Source organism: Spodoptera frugiperda, chromosome 26 (assembly GCF_023101765.2).
Source record: "Spodoptera frugiperda isolate SF20-4 chromosome 26, AGI-APGP_CSIRO_Sfru_2.0, whole genome shotgun sequence".
Taxonomy (NCBI): Eukaryota; Metazoa; Arthropoda; class Insecta; order Lepidoptera; family Noctuidae; genus Spodoptera; species Spodoptera frugiperda.
The window spans coordinates 2,547,844-2,560,585 of NC_064237.1; the positions used below are offsets into that span (position 1 = coordinate 2,547,844).

Below are 12,742 nucleotides of genomic sequence, written 5' to 3' on the forward strand. Positions count from 1 at the left end.
ACATATCTACTTAATATAAACCACCTAAAACAAACCTTTAACTCCAATAGTGACGGCGTTATGCGAGACAGCGAGGACAGCGTTCTCCCCCGGCGGGACGCGGGCAGCGAAGAGCCTGGCGAAGTAGAAGGGCCAGGAGCGCGCCATCTCCACGGCCTGCCGCTTGGCGCCGGCGCGGGCCGGGCCGCCGCCCTGCGCGCGCAGCCACGCCGCGCCCGCGCGCCGCTCGCTCGCGCTGATGCGCAGCGACGGCAGGTTCGAGTTTATGTCGTGGACAATCTGGAAGGGGATCGCCAGGTGGTTAGTCTGAGTTGTAAGGAGTGGCTTTAGTCGAAGTGTCAGTTTTCTTACAACAAGTCTGTCTTTCTGTCGAATGACTTTTCCGGAGGCCTGATTAAAAAGAAACTGACGGCCAACCATAAGTAATGAAGTGGAACACTATAAGTTCTTAGCTTCAGGTCTTTCAATGTTGCCCCTGACTATTAGGAGTTTGGTTTTCTTTTACGTACTCGACGTTACGAAATACAACCTAGGAACTTGACCTGATTGGCAACTTTGTGGATAACGCAAACATTCCATGCGGGAGTCGATTAAAGGGTACTTAAGCCGTTGCAGATCAATGGATTATCGATTACTGCGCAATTAAATCGAGTTATTAAATGAGGAACAGGTACCTAGGTATAATATACTTACTTGTGCATATAGTAGGTCTAATATGGCTGGGTCATTGTAAGTCTCTAGGGGTGTGAACACTTCCTTGCGCACGCGCAACTTCCACGGCACGCGGCTGTACGTGAGGAACGAACGGTCTGATGGCAGGAGCGCCGCTGGTGCTGGCACGTCACCTAATTGAGCAAAAAATTTATAAAAATATAGGTACACATCTATTATATAAAAATAAGTCGGGTTTTCCTTCCTGACGCAATAACTCCAGAACGCACGAACCGATTTCCACGGTTTTGCATTCGTTGGAAAGGTCTCGGGCTCCGTAAGGTTTATAGCAAAGAAAATTCAGGAAAAATTCAAGAGAAAGGCAGGAAAACAGGGAAAGTCATTGGTGGCGAAACGGAGTTCGCCGGGTTTGCTAGTACTGTATATAAATGATTTAGTTAAAATATAAATACATACGTTCAATATGTTCAGTTCTGTCGGTGACGTGTGTCGACACAGAGTGACGTCTCTCCGCCTCCATTTTCCTGTCTCGTTCTTTCTGTGCCATGTGCGTCTTAAACGTCGCTCGTTCAGTGGTTTTCGTTTCCCTGTTCTCTTGGGGGAACATTATGTCAGACCTGGGACTTTCTCTCGCTCTACCAACGAGCATATCTCGAGAATTCTTCCTACCGTCAAATCTTTCAAAGTCGTCGTAGAATGGAGATCGTTTGCGTTCAAACGAGTCTTCTATTCCATTCTCTTCTTTCCTGCGTTCGGTTCTGGTAGTGTGCACTTCGTAAATCTCCGACGCTTGTCGCCCAGTGTAGTTGTCTCTATCCCCACGGCCCGTCGTGTCGTGTCCTGATTCAGAATCCCATTCGTCACGACCCTGTCCTCTGTCGTCGTAGTTACTACGCCCGTCAGACTCATCACCCCAGTCATTAACTCGGCGTTCCGAGTGACGGCGGTCGGCTGTGAGGAACCGAGTCGCCAAGTCATCTCGTGGAGGCTCGGATTCCTCTCGACGTCGGGAATTCCAATTTGCTAGGAAAGCATGACGGTCGTCTGCTTCTCTGTTTTGATGGACGCCGAACGTGTCTCTGTCTCGCCGCAGTTGTGCAAATGTAGAGGATGCGTCAGGAGCGGGAGGAGGAGGCGCTGGACCATCAGGGGGTGTGGGAGGGGACATTGGCGGTGGGGGCGCAGGCCCTGGCGGAGCGGGGGGCAGTGGTGGTGGGGGCGCGTCCCAGCGAGCCCCGCCACCTAACTGGCGCTCAAGCATTAACTTTCTTGTGTCCTCCAACTTGTTGATGGTACGGGGAGTCTCGGCGGCTGAAGATGTACTGCGCACAGAATGATTCGCGGTGACTCGTTCTAATCTTTGTCTCATTTCAGAACTCAGTTTGAGTTTGCCTACGCTACCAGGAGATGGACGCTGCGCTCCAATCTCAAAGCTTCGTCTGGCTGTACGTTGATTTGGTGGTTCTCTGCTTGGTGAGACTACCGGCCCGTCTACTTCAAATTCTTCCCACTCGATACCTGGCGTTGTTTCTGACTTAGATCTACCTCGCGGCGGCTCGTGTTCCATGCCGTTGGACTGTGACTGCGGCGTGTGACGTCTCTGAATCTGACGTAATTTGAATTTGGTAAAATCTTGAGCTTGTTCCTGACCAACTGCATCCTTTGGCGGGGGCCACCGCCATTTGCCAATACGCACAGTCTTGGCCCGACCGTATGGATCCACGAAACCTTTTATTTCTAAGGGGTCAGTCGAGTGTAGCGGTGGAGGCATCGGTGGTGGGGGAGGTGGTGGAGCCCCAGCTGACATACTCTCATTTGACTCTCGTCGTAACTTTACCTCTCTCCTTGGCGGAGAATGTACTTGAGCGTGCACGACAGTCGAAGAACGGACCGGAGATGTTGGCTCTGACTCCGATGGCTCAACTACTTGACCAGCCAATAATGTTTGTAGAGCTTGGTTCTGAGCAAGCAGTTGTTGCTGTATTTGGAGATTTTGTGCCATCGCGCTCTGCAGGAATGCACGTTGTAGGTTCTGATGATACGCATTGATATCGACTGTACCAGGAGGCGGAAGATGGAGCCCTAGTGCAGCAGCCAGCGCTTCTGGAGTGGAAGGCATTGTAGGCGGGAGCGGCATCGCTCCGAAACTAAGTGTAGACGTAGTAGCTGCAGCTCCTCTTGGAGTGGCTCCACCTCCTTTTATGGCACCAGAAAGTCCTTCGCCGTCGGTGAGACGCTTCAAGCTATCGTTCATAAAAATTGGGTCAAATAAGTTCGTGATGTAGTCATCGACAGAGTCCACACTGGACTCTTTTCGACTTGTTCTTCCCTTGTCCTTGTCTTCTTTTCCTCCTCCTTTGATCAGCTGCTGAATGTCAGCAACATTGTTCAAAGTTTCTATTTGTTCATTGTATTCGCAGTTGAGGACGCTGTCGATGAAATCGCTGTAGTTTCTGCCTCCCTTGATGCTAGCAGCGAGCGACCGCGCGTCTGATAGTTCGTCTATGTTAGGATCTAGTACTGGAGAAAACAGGTCGTCCAAGAATTGGTCCACGTCGGATGCCTGGCTCGGGACGCGGACACGACGCACATGCGATGCGAGACTTGGCGCTTCAGAAGTGTCTGACATCGCTGATGACCTGAGAAAATTAGAAATTTATTTAAGTATCAATTCAATTTAAAAATATTACATACATAATCCTATTTCAATCGATGATTACCTGACACCTCCAAATTCTGAGCTCTTTTCAATATATGCACGACTTGACTGCGACCCGGCAGGCGCGCGCTTCCCAGCGTACTGTGACTTGATGTACCTTGAGGGCAGTACTCGTGATCCTGTTCCATATTCCATCTCCATGCCTCCTTTACTACTGGCCACGCTGGGGGCCCCTACTAAACGCTCCACGGAGTGGTATCTATCATTCAGTCTTGATTGGGACAACCCTAAGTCTGCTAGTTTGTTCGGTGGTGGGGCAGGGTTGTCTCCTAGGAGATTATCTAAAGACCTGCTGCGGACTTTGTCAGAGGTTTGTTCGAAGTATCGTTCGTTGAGTGCGGACTCGCGCGACAGTACGTCGTGCGAAGTCTTTCTAGAATATTCGTTGCTATGTTTGGAGTATTCGTTGCTGTGCTTGGAGTATTCTGTGTGCTTAGAGTATTCAGTCGTGTGTTTCGTTGTGTGTGATTCTTCTCGCTTCTCTATGTTCCAATTATACTCGGACCCGTCTTCATCGATAATGGAGTCTTGTAACATACGTGGTATGCTGGGGGAGCGAGATTTTGGTGGCTCCGGTGGTGGGATCTGGAGAAGAGAGATAAAAATAAATTTTAGTTTCAGAGCAAGATTATTGTAATAAATCTTAGGTTCATAGTTTTGTACCCTACCTGAGGTCTACTTGACTTGTCCGTGTCAACAGACGACGCTCGTGGCGGCGGTGCAGGCGGAGTGTGTCGCGTGCCCTGCGCCTGCGCACGTAGTGGCTCTGACCGTACGCTTGGCAAAGCTGCCCATGTCTCGATCTCACCGACTGCGTCGAGGGCGAATTCACAACCAGCCCATTCTATGAATAAAAATAGTATTATACAAAAGAAAAACACCTCATAGAAAGCTAAAGCAGAATTATTTTATTTTAACCAAAGAAAAGTTTATGTTGTGAATGTTAAGAAATTACAGTGAGATTTAGAATTTATGTTTTTCATTATTAAAATTCTCAACAGTAAAGTGCACATCAATAGCACTAGAAGCACAGAATAATAAGCTAGAAGTGTGTCTTAATAGTTTGGGTAATAAAACTGAATTTCCTTCGATAAAATGTTCGTTACCAGTGAGTTGTCCATTATGTTCCATGGTGAGCGACCAGCCCGTGGCGTTGTTGTGTACCCCGGCGGCGGCCAGCGCGGCCGACGCGGCGCGCTCGCACGACGTCCACGAGTCCACGCTCACGTGGTGCACTGAGTCTGTGACATAATATACATTAGTCTTATATAGTCAACTAAAAAAAAAATATCTAAGTAGAAAAACGACTCTCTGATACTGAACTCTGATTTTTATCACGGTTTCCTCCGAATTCTGATACGATTTTTCACCTTCATGTATTCCAAAGATGATATAATTATTTTGCTTAGTTTGTTTTTCTATGGAGCTAAGTCTTCTATTGTGTTTATACCTTTTTTCTTAATTAGTTCGAATTCTCCCTGGTATTATTTTTTTGGTAACACTAAAGGACTAGTAACATCAAATTGTGACAGTCATAACAGTGGCAGTGACAGTAATGGCATGTGATGTTGATGGAGATGACAATGACAGCAAACAATAATCAATGTAAAATGTAGCAAATAATTAACATTTGTTCCACCGAGTAATTTAAAAGTTTTGATGGCTATTTAATTGATGATTAGTATTACACTCGAACAAACCTTTGTTTGTATATTTATCACTACCATTACCGTATTCTCAATTATTCACATTTATAATACGAGGAGCGTGAGTGCGCCCGACAACAACAACAACATGAGCGATATGGAGACGCCGGGCGGGCTACATACCATCATATAGGCGCAGCGGCAGCGCGGGGCGCGCGTTGTGGTGGGCGGCGCGCCACTCCAGCAGCGTGGGGGCGCGCGCCGCGCCGTGCCCGCCCCCGCGCCGCGCCCGCGCCCCCGCTGCCCAGCGACCGCAGCAACTGGCTGCGGCACGACGCCGGGGCGCGCTCCGACACTAGGCGCAGGAGGTACCTACGGACGGAATACATTTATATATCTATCCACACCAATGACGAAAAGTCGTCGCCTTCCATGGACACCAACAATACGTTTTTTTTTTGAGATCTAATAAGGGTTGCCTTCTCTCGCCTTGGGTGAGGGGTGAAGGTGAGATAACAGATTCGTACTGACTAAAAACTACCCGGTTCACTAGGAGGACAACTTATTAACATTCAGATTTAAAAATACTTTATCAATGTACTGGTATTGCAATAATAAATACTAATAAAAAAAGGGCTGCCATTCATAAACTGTATGAAGTTTACTAACTTGTGTAGCGCAGGTCCTGGTTGGAAGGCAGACAGACAGTGCGCCATGAGCTGCCAGACTCGCTCGGAGGAGGTGTCCCCACTCGCCTGGTTGCAGATCTGCACCAACACCTCGTCGCGGAGACCACGGGATTGCAGGCCCCGGGACGCAATGTAATCGGCTAACACCTGGTAAACAAATATATTTAAAGAAATTTCAATCCCAAATTATCAATTGCTTTTAATCTTAGTTCTAAACAATGGAATTGATAATAGATATGTTTAAAATAGTTCAATGTAGCTAAATGGTGACAACTGCCATATTTCACCTTCTGCCTCGCTTCGTTTCCAGCGGCAGTCTCATCGCACCATCTCAATATGAGTTTGAACGTTGCTACTGCATCATTGAAATCTTGGTCCCTGAAACAAATCATATTTTTTCCATCTAAATTGCATAACATAAAACGGAATATAAACTAGTTTTATTAGCATACTACTGTATATACTATATGAACAAATAAAAGCAGTAATTAGAAATTAGATCATTTTATTTGCAACAGACGATCATTGTTGTCAATCTGAAGCCTTAGTACGAGTTTATTTTACGTTTAACGAGATCGAAACGAGAGTGCGTTCGGCTCCCTGATTGGTTGGTTCATTCGCGCCGGCCAATCACGGCGCCGAACGCGTTCTCGTTTCGTTTTCGTTCAACGTAAAGCAAACTTGTACTAGAGGCACTGACTATATTTTGGAAATATTATCAATTTATTCTTGACACAAACCTGACTGCGGCTTTTGCTAAGAAGGGCCTGGTGATGGGATGTTTCTTCGGACTGAGGTGTCCACCATCAGCGAAATATACCGAGCTGAACTTTGAGAAGGCGAACTGCTGGAGGTCGCGAGGGAGCTGGATGCGTTCCTCTTCAGCATACACATCGCCTGCCACCTGGGAAAGAAATTAAAATGATAATTGACATTTTAAAGGTTCTTTCGTAAAAACTAGAAATATGTTTTTTTTTGTTATTACTTTGCCCCCGCACTGGGATTTTCTCCTGTGTTGTGGGTGCGTTTACAAACATTATACAAGTTTACATGCACATGACACCCGGACCCGAAACAACAATTACTGGATCACACAAAGATTTGCTCCGTGCGGGAATCGAACCCTTACACGTTAAGCGGTAGTCGGTTACTCTGCCACCGCGCCAGTCATTACTTTCAGCTAAAAAAAAATTCAACGTAAATATCTGAATAAATGTGTTTTTGTTCCCTGCTTAAGAATTTATAAGAAATCACTAACATATGTAAACAATATTATTGTCTATTGATATTGTATTGTATAATTGTTAAGTAGGCTTGCGTTGCTAACATACCTTCGCGAGATTCCTCTCAGTGTGTGGTGGCTGCCACTCATCCAGTTTGGAGAGTATGAAGGCGAGTTCAGCTGGAACCTCCAGCACCTGTAGACTCTCAGCTTTCGCCTTTTGTGCTGCCTTCTGTTCTGCAGCGCGGCGTCTGTGAATGTTTAAGTCAAATTAGGATATTATCTTCAATACTGCATATATGTTTTTATTATAAGTGAAACTACTTTTTGGTAGTACGTGCCACGACTGATGAGTATTTACGAATTAACTAAAAATCACGATTAATGGAGAAAAGCTCTACTAGTTTCGTGTAACAGAGGGACTCTTCATCATGAGCAGCGTGCGCAAACACGGTAACGTCGCTGTACTACTACTATTTACTGCGTGCGTGATTATTAGATTGTAAAATCGTCAATTCTGAACAGCATTTAAGTACCGTACCTACATTCAAAGTACAGTATACTAGCTATATAGGTAAACTACATGAAGTACATACTTAGCAGCAAGTTGTTGTGCCTCCGCCCGCCTGCGATGTTGTTCCTTGAGCACGTGCAGGCGCTTGCGCGCGCGCCGGCCGCGCACCAGCGCCTGCGCGCGCAGCACGCCGCGCCGCACGCGCACGAACCGCCGCCGCGCCACCGCGCCGCGCCACCACGACTGCACGCGCACTGTCGCGTACTGCAGCTGTTGGTAGCGTTTCCTGGGGAGAATTGTTTCATTAAGAGAATGAAGTAAAACAAATGTTGATATTTAACAGCAATCCATGTTGAAAATGTAAACTTTTGTTGAAGGAAATTATGATAAATGATATTTATTTTTGCAAATATGTTACAATGTAACTCTTTTACACGTCAATCTCTTAAATAACTAGATGAGGCCGGCATTTCCTATCGGACTACTCTGAAAAGAAATGCCGAAACAGACTCAGAGGTCATATTCTCTTGTAAAGTCCAGACAAAATTACACATACCTTGCTAAGTATCCTCTGAAGTGCGCCTGTAGCTTGGTAGCGGCAGCGCGCAGTTTGTCGGCGCGCGCCCGCTCCAGCGCCCTGTGTAACGCCTCCCTTATAAACACTCGGGCTGCACCCAGCTGGTAGTCCGCACCGACTGGGGAAGGAAGAAATATTGTTAGCGTCTATTTAAGAATAAACTTAACAGATTGAACCGAAAAATGAGGCATCAGAAACAACTGTTTAAACAAAAATTTGTATTTTAAATGTTGCTTATTCTGCTCCTCCGAAGATCACTTCCCTATGTTATTAAGTTATACAGATACCAATATAGCTTACATTCATAATTTAAATTAATAATATAATTATTTGGCACCGTTTAATTAATTGTTGATTAAAATTAATTATCACACTAAATAACTTATTATTAGCACAGAAATGCCACACAAAAATACTCACACAAGACCAAAGCTTCTAAAGTAAAACCTCTTTTCTTGACCCTTTTCCACATTTTCCCCATACCGACCAGTATCGAGTCCCATCACAGAATGACTGATTGGGTTCCGAGTCAAGTCATTCAGGTGATGATGACCACAAGATAACGGTACCGATAGTAACTGATAGTAAAATGTACCGCTGCGATTCATAAATACTGTACTGCACTAATTGCATAGCCCATTAATAGATGCCAAAGTGACATTTTAACCAATTATATTATACGTAATAAGGTGTGGGTAGGTTACTTAAACAATATTCGATCTTCAAAAACGGCACACTAGTGCACACGACACACGATTAAATTGACGGCGCAAAACGATTGCGAGGTAAAATGTGGCTAGTTAGCCACATTTTAACGTATCAATTTTAACCGACTACAAAAAAAGAGAAGTTTACGTGACATTTAATCGGCAACTTTTTTTATGTATGGTCACCGATTATTCGAAGATGCCTGAATCGATTTGAATATTTTTTTTGTGTGTTTTTGATTGTTTGTTTATTTACCTTATTCGCAAAGTTAATGTAAGTTGGATTACATATTTACCTGCGCCGGTAGGTGGCATCTCAGCTAGTATGGAGTTGCAGATCTCCCTGTATGGAGTCGAGCGAGACGGAGTAGACTTTAACAGATACCTGTAAAATAATATAATAATCATTATTGTTTGTTTCAAACATGTGTCAATCTAAGAGATTCATGCTTCAGCGCAAATGGACTTGACTAGAGTGATATACATATCACGGCCTGATTCGCCGTGTGAGTGAGGTTACTGAAGGCCCAACCCTTCCCAACACTCAATCTCCAAATCTCTAACCTAAAAGGCTGGCAACGTGATTATAATTCCTTTGTGTCTGAATACTCGAACGCTACTCAATTTTAAGACGCTCTCAAAACTAGTTCTGTCCCTATCAATACTTTATAAAATGACAGAGAAAGCACGAAGTACAACTTAAAATTGAGTAGCATTTCAGTATTCGGGCGTTAGTGTTGCAACTCAACCGTTCCCTTCGCCGCCACCCTCCCTAATACCCAATCCCCAAATCGCTAGGCTGAATAAAAAGTACCAGTGCATTTATTTACCTGTATCTCTCAACGAAGTTCTGGAAAGGTATCCTGATGGGGTATCCAGTCTGCCTGATCTTGATGGTGTCGAGCATGCCTGTGTAGCGCAGCTGTGCCAGCACGCACGGCATGTCGAACTTCATGGGAGACTTGTCCGTGTTCGGCTTGATGCAGCGCACGAACCACGGGTTGCAGCGCGACATCGATTCTAGAAGCTGGTGGAGACTGTCTGAGAACCTGGTGGGGGGGGGGTGAAGAAAAATGTTAAATAATGCAGAGGAATGAAATGGTATTTGTGATAAAAAGTCTGTGTCTTTATCGGTAAGTAGGAATTAGAACAGACACATTTTAATACAGATTTTCAACTTTGTTCCAAAGCGATAAGGATGAATATCGAGTGATAAATCTTGATTTAAATCATGTGTTGCTTAACCAAACTCACCTAGCCGCAACTGTAGGCGTCCTGGGCTTCATAGTAACGAATCTCCCATTGGCTCCTCTCGGGAGGGTCTTGTTGGCGTCATGCTGTGCCCTCAGCTGCGTGGACATCTCGGCCACGAGGGGAACCTCACTGCTGCACAGCAACTCCAGGACATCAGCTCGGAGCGCGTCGCGGTTCTTGTCCAGGAACCCGTCCACGTTGTACCATACCTGGCCAGCGTAATGTCTGATCTGGAATTGAGGAATTGTTTAGAATATGTATTTTAAAAATACCTTATTAAGTGATTTTTTTCTTTACTAATTTTAGTTCTAGTTGTTATCTAGTTGGTAGCTTTCTGCTGTCCTTATACATGTTTACATATAATTTACTTAAAAACATCATACCTAGGTACTGTACAAGACTATTGTCTACCTATATTTTGAGGAAGATATACAAACAAAAAGGCTCTTAATATGACCCACTGGTGGTCCTCTTTTCTCCCCTGAAGTTAACATAAGTAATTGCCATTACCGATACTTCGTTTCCCATACAAACAGACCTCACACATTGTATTTCTTTCCTGCCATAGATAATTGCAAACGATTAACGATTTAATATTCCATTTCCTTTCTTCGAATACCCCTGTGTTAACAAAGTTATGTCTAATGTGTAGCGTTTTTCTTTGTAAATAAAATGAATGAATAGGGTATCGTGGAACGAGTTCTTTCTGATTAGTTGAAAGTTGCGTATTTGATCTATAAAAACCGTTGGATTCTGATAACATAATAAAACGAGTTATTATTCACTAGAAAATTCTAGTTTTATTATTGAAGTGTCCCATCTTTAAACGGCTGCTAAAATTTCTCAAAAGATTTCTATAGGTACAATTGAATCAACCTCGTAGTGTGTTTTCTGAAAGATACGAGCTGCAGTATTCAAGAATATAACATAACTTTGCATAATTTTTAACACCCACACCCATTTATTTAAACAAATTGCAATCGATAAAGCAAGATAATCGATCAAATCAATAGATGTTTAATTAAGTAAATTGATTGATTGACAAAACTGATAGCAGTTAACATCCCGCTGATATAATTGACCTACAGATGTCAGTGCATTGGAGATTGTACATGAGGTGGAACATTAGTCACGCGACCTTGAACTATCACGACATCTTAATAATATCGGTATTTTTTCGATACGATGACTCATGTAAACAAATTAAGGAAAAAATCTTGAAAATATTTGTGTAGGTAGTATACTCGTATCACAGTTTAGCTAAAAGCATGAGTGTATTTCTTTGCCGTCACAAAAGGTTTTTAGTAATTTAAGGACCTTTCTTGTTATAATATCTTGTTAATAATCTAGCACTTACTCCAAACTCGCTAGCTCCCAGTCTTGGTCTCGAATACAGTTCGTTCAACGCGTGGTTGTAATGGCACTTCTCTAGGAACGAGGCGTCTGATGCCCGCGGGAAGTTGCTCTCGTCGTCTAGCAGGTGCAGGATACCCACTGGCTTCTTGCTTAGCAATTGTATCACTAAAACAAACATCCAAATGTATATACCTACTATTCACAGTAAATATCTTACAAAGTATAACAGGATTACGTACCAGGAGAATTATCATTCCAAGTTAAATTCGACCACTCCAAACGTTCTTTCTGATACTCCTGCTGCTCCAATTTAAATATGTGCTTATTGAAATAATGTTGCAGAGTTTCGTTAGCATAGTTTATGCAAAGTTGCTCAAAAGAGTTCTCTTCCAAGTCTTCAAATCCAAAGATGTCCAGGAGAGAAATTCTGTGAGCATCGTGTAAGCCTGCGCGGTGGACTATCGAGTTGATGCGCAGTACTAGCCAGCTGAACAGGGAGGAGTAGAGTGCCTTAGCGAACGCGTCCCTCGCGTCCAGTGCCTGGTCGATGGGCAGTGGTGACCGCATGCGCTCTGCTCGGGCTGCAGTCACGCGCGTGGTGAGGGCTCGGGCCATCGCCTCCGCAGGAACCTTCAACAAATGTGCAGCCCAACGAACTTCAGCGCCCCCGCCTAACTGAACACCTTCTTGACCGTGACGTAATTGTCGTCTGTGGAAATACACATTTCCCAAATGCAACACGGCTGCTAAAACTCTAATAATGTCTTCTCTTTCCGCGTCTCCGATGCCAAGAACTTGCATAGCACCACATAGTGCAGACCAATCGGCGCCAGCGCCAGCGCCACCGGAGTCTCCTCCTTGGTTCAAGTAGAAATAGTGTTCAGCAGTCAGCAGACCTCGGGCCCGCCTTTGTTCTTCGTCTAATCCGGCCAGTAATTCATAGAATACGTGATAGTTCCTCTCTCCGGGGGACTGTGTGACTATTCGAGATTTCTCTAGCAAGTAGTGCGCTACCCTCGCTCCTGCTAAGGAGCCATCTTTGAAATACAATTCTAAGAGTTTTCCGAAGCGACTAGAATTGTGATTTTTTGGTGTTCTTGCGTTGCCGAAGGCTTCCAATAAGGGAGCTGCTTCGAGAATTTGTTCGGAGACGGGAGCCCTGCCGGGCGGTGCAGGAGCGACTGCGGCGAGGAACTGGACCGCCAGTTTAGTGGACTCAGTCTTTCCTGCACCAGACTCGCCGGAGATCAGTATGGCTTGAGGCTGTGGAAGGGCCGCGCGAGCAGCCGCCGCTATGGCAAACAAATGGGGTGGGAGATCGCCTAGCGCCTCTGCTGCGTGGTACCTGGAAAGAAAGCCGTTACCAAATTAATGACTAAGTATAAA

General features: G+C 44.9%; 1 protein-coding gene and 1 long non-coding RNA gene across 3 annotated transcripts in view; one reads left to right on the plus strand and one right to left on the minus strand.

Moving 5' to 3' along the window:
- Window positions 1-12,742, minus strand: part of LOC118264859 (unconventional myosin-XV) — an 84,972-nt gene that overhangs the window by 40,550 nt on the left and 31,680 nt on the right. Inside the window, 19 exon segments of the mRNA XM_050704820.1 lie at window positions 36-279; window positions 694-845; window positions 1,129-3,311; window positions 3,393-3,976; window positions 4,060-4,235; window positions 4,498-4,632; window positions 5,221-5,320; window positions 5,322-5,409; window positions 5,707-5,873; window positions 6,014-6,104; window positions 6,467-6,630; window positions 7,058-7,199; window positions 7,545-7,748; window positions 8,019-8,157; window positions 9,043-9,131; window positions 9,577-9,795; window positions 10,001-10,230; window positions 11,358-11,521; window positions 11,596-12,701. Of these exon segments, the coding sequence (XP_050560777.1) occupies window positions 36-279; window positions 694-845; window positions 1,129-3,311; window positions 3,393-3,976; window positions 4,060-4,235; window positions 4,498-4,632; window positions 5,221-5,320; window positions 5,322-5,409; window positions 5,707-5,873; window positions 6,014-6,104; window positions 6,467-6,630; window positions 7,058-7,199; window positions 7,545-7,748; window positions 8,019-8,157; window positions 9,043-9,131; window positions 9,577-9,795; window positions 10,001-10,230; window positions 11,358-11,521; window positions 11,596-12,701 (6,377 nt within the window).
- On the plus strand, window positions 5,288-6,204 carry LOC126912490 (uncharacterized). 2 transcript variants are annotated; one of them, XR_007707227.1, is made up of 3 exons: window positions 5,288-5,405; window positions 5,715-5,876; window positions 6,037-6,204. It is a non-coding gene; the product is annotated as an uncharacterized LOC126912490 (long non-coding RNA). The 2 variants fall into 2 exon arrangements; XR_007707228.1 differs by having other exon boundaries at window positions 5,298-5,405; window positions 5,720-5,876.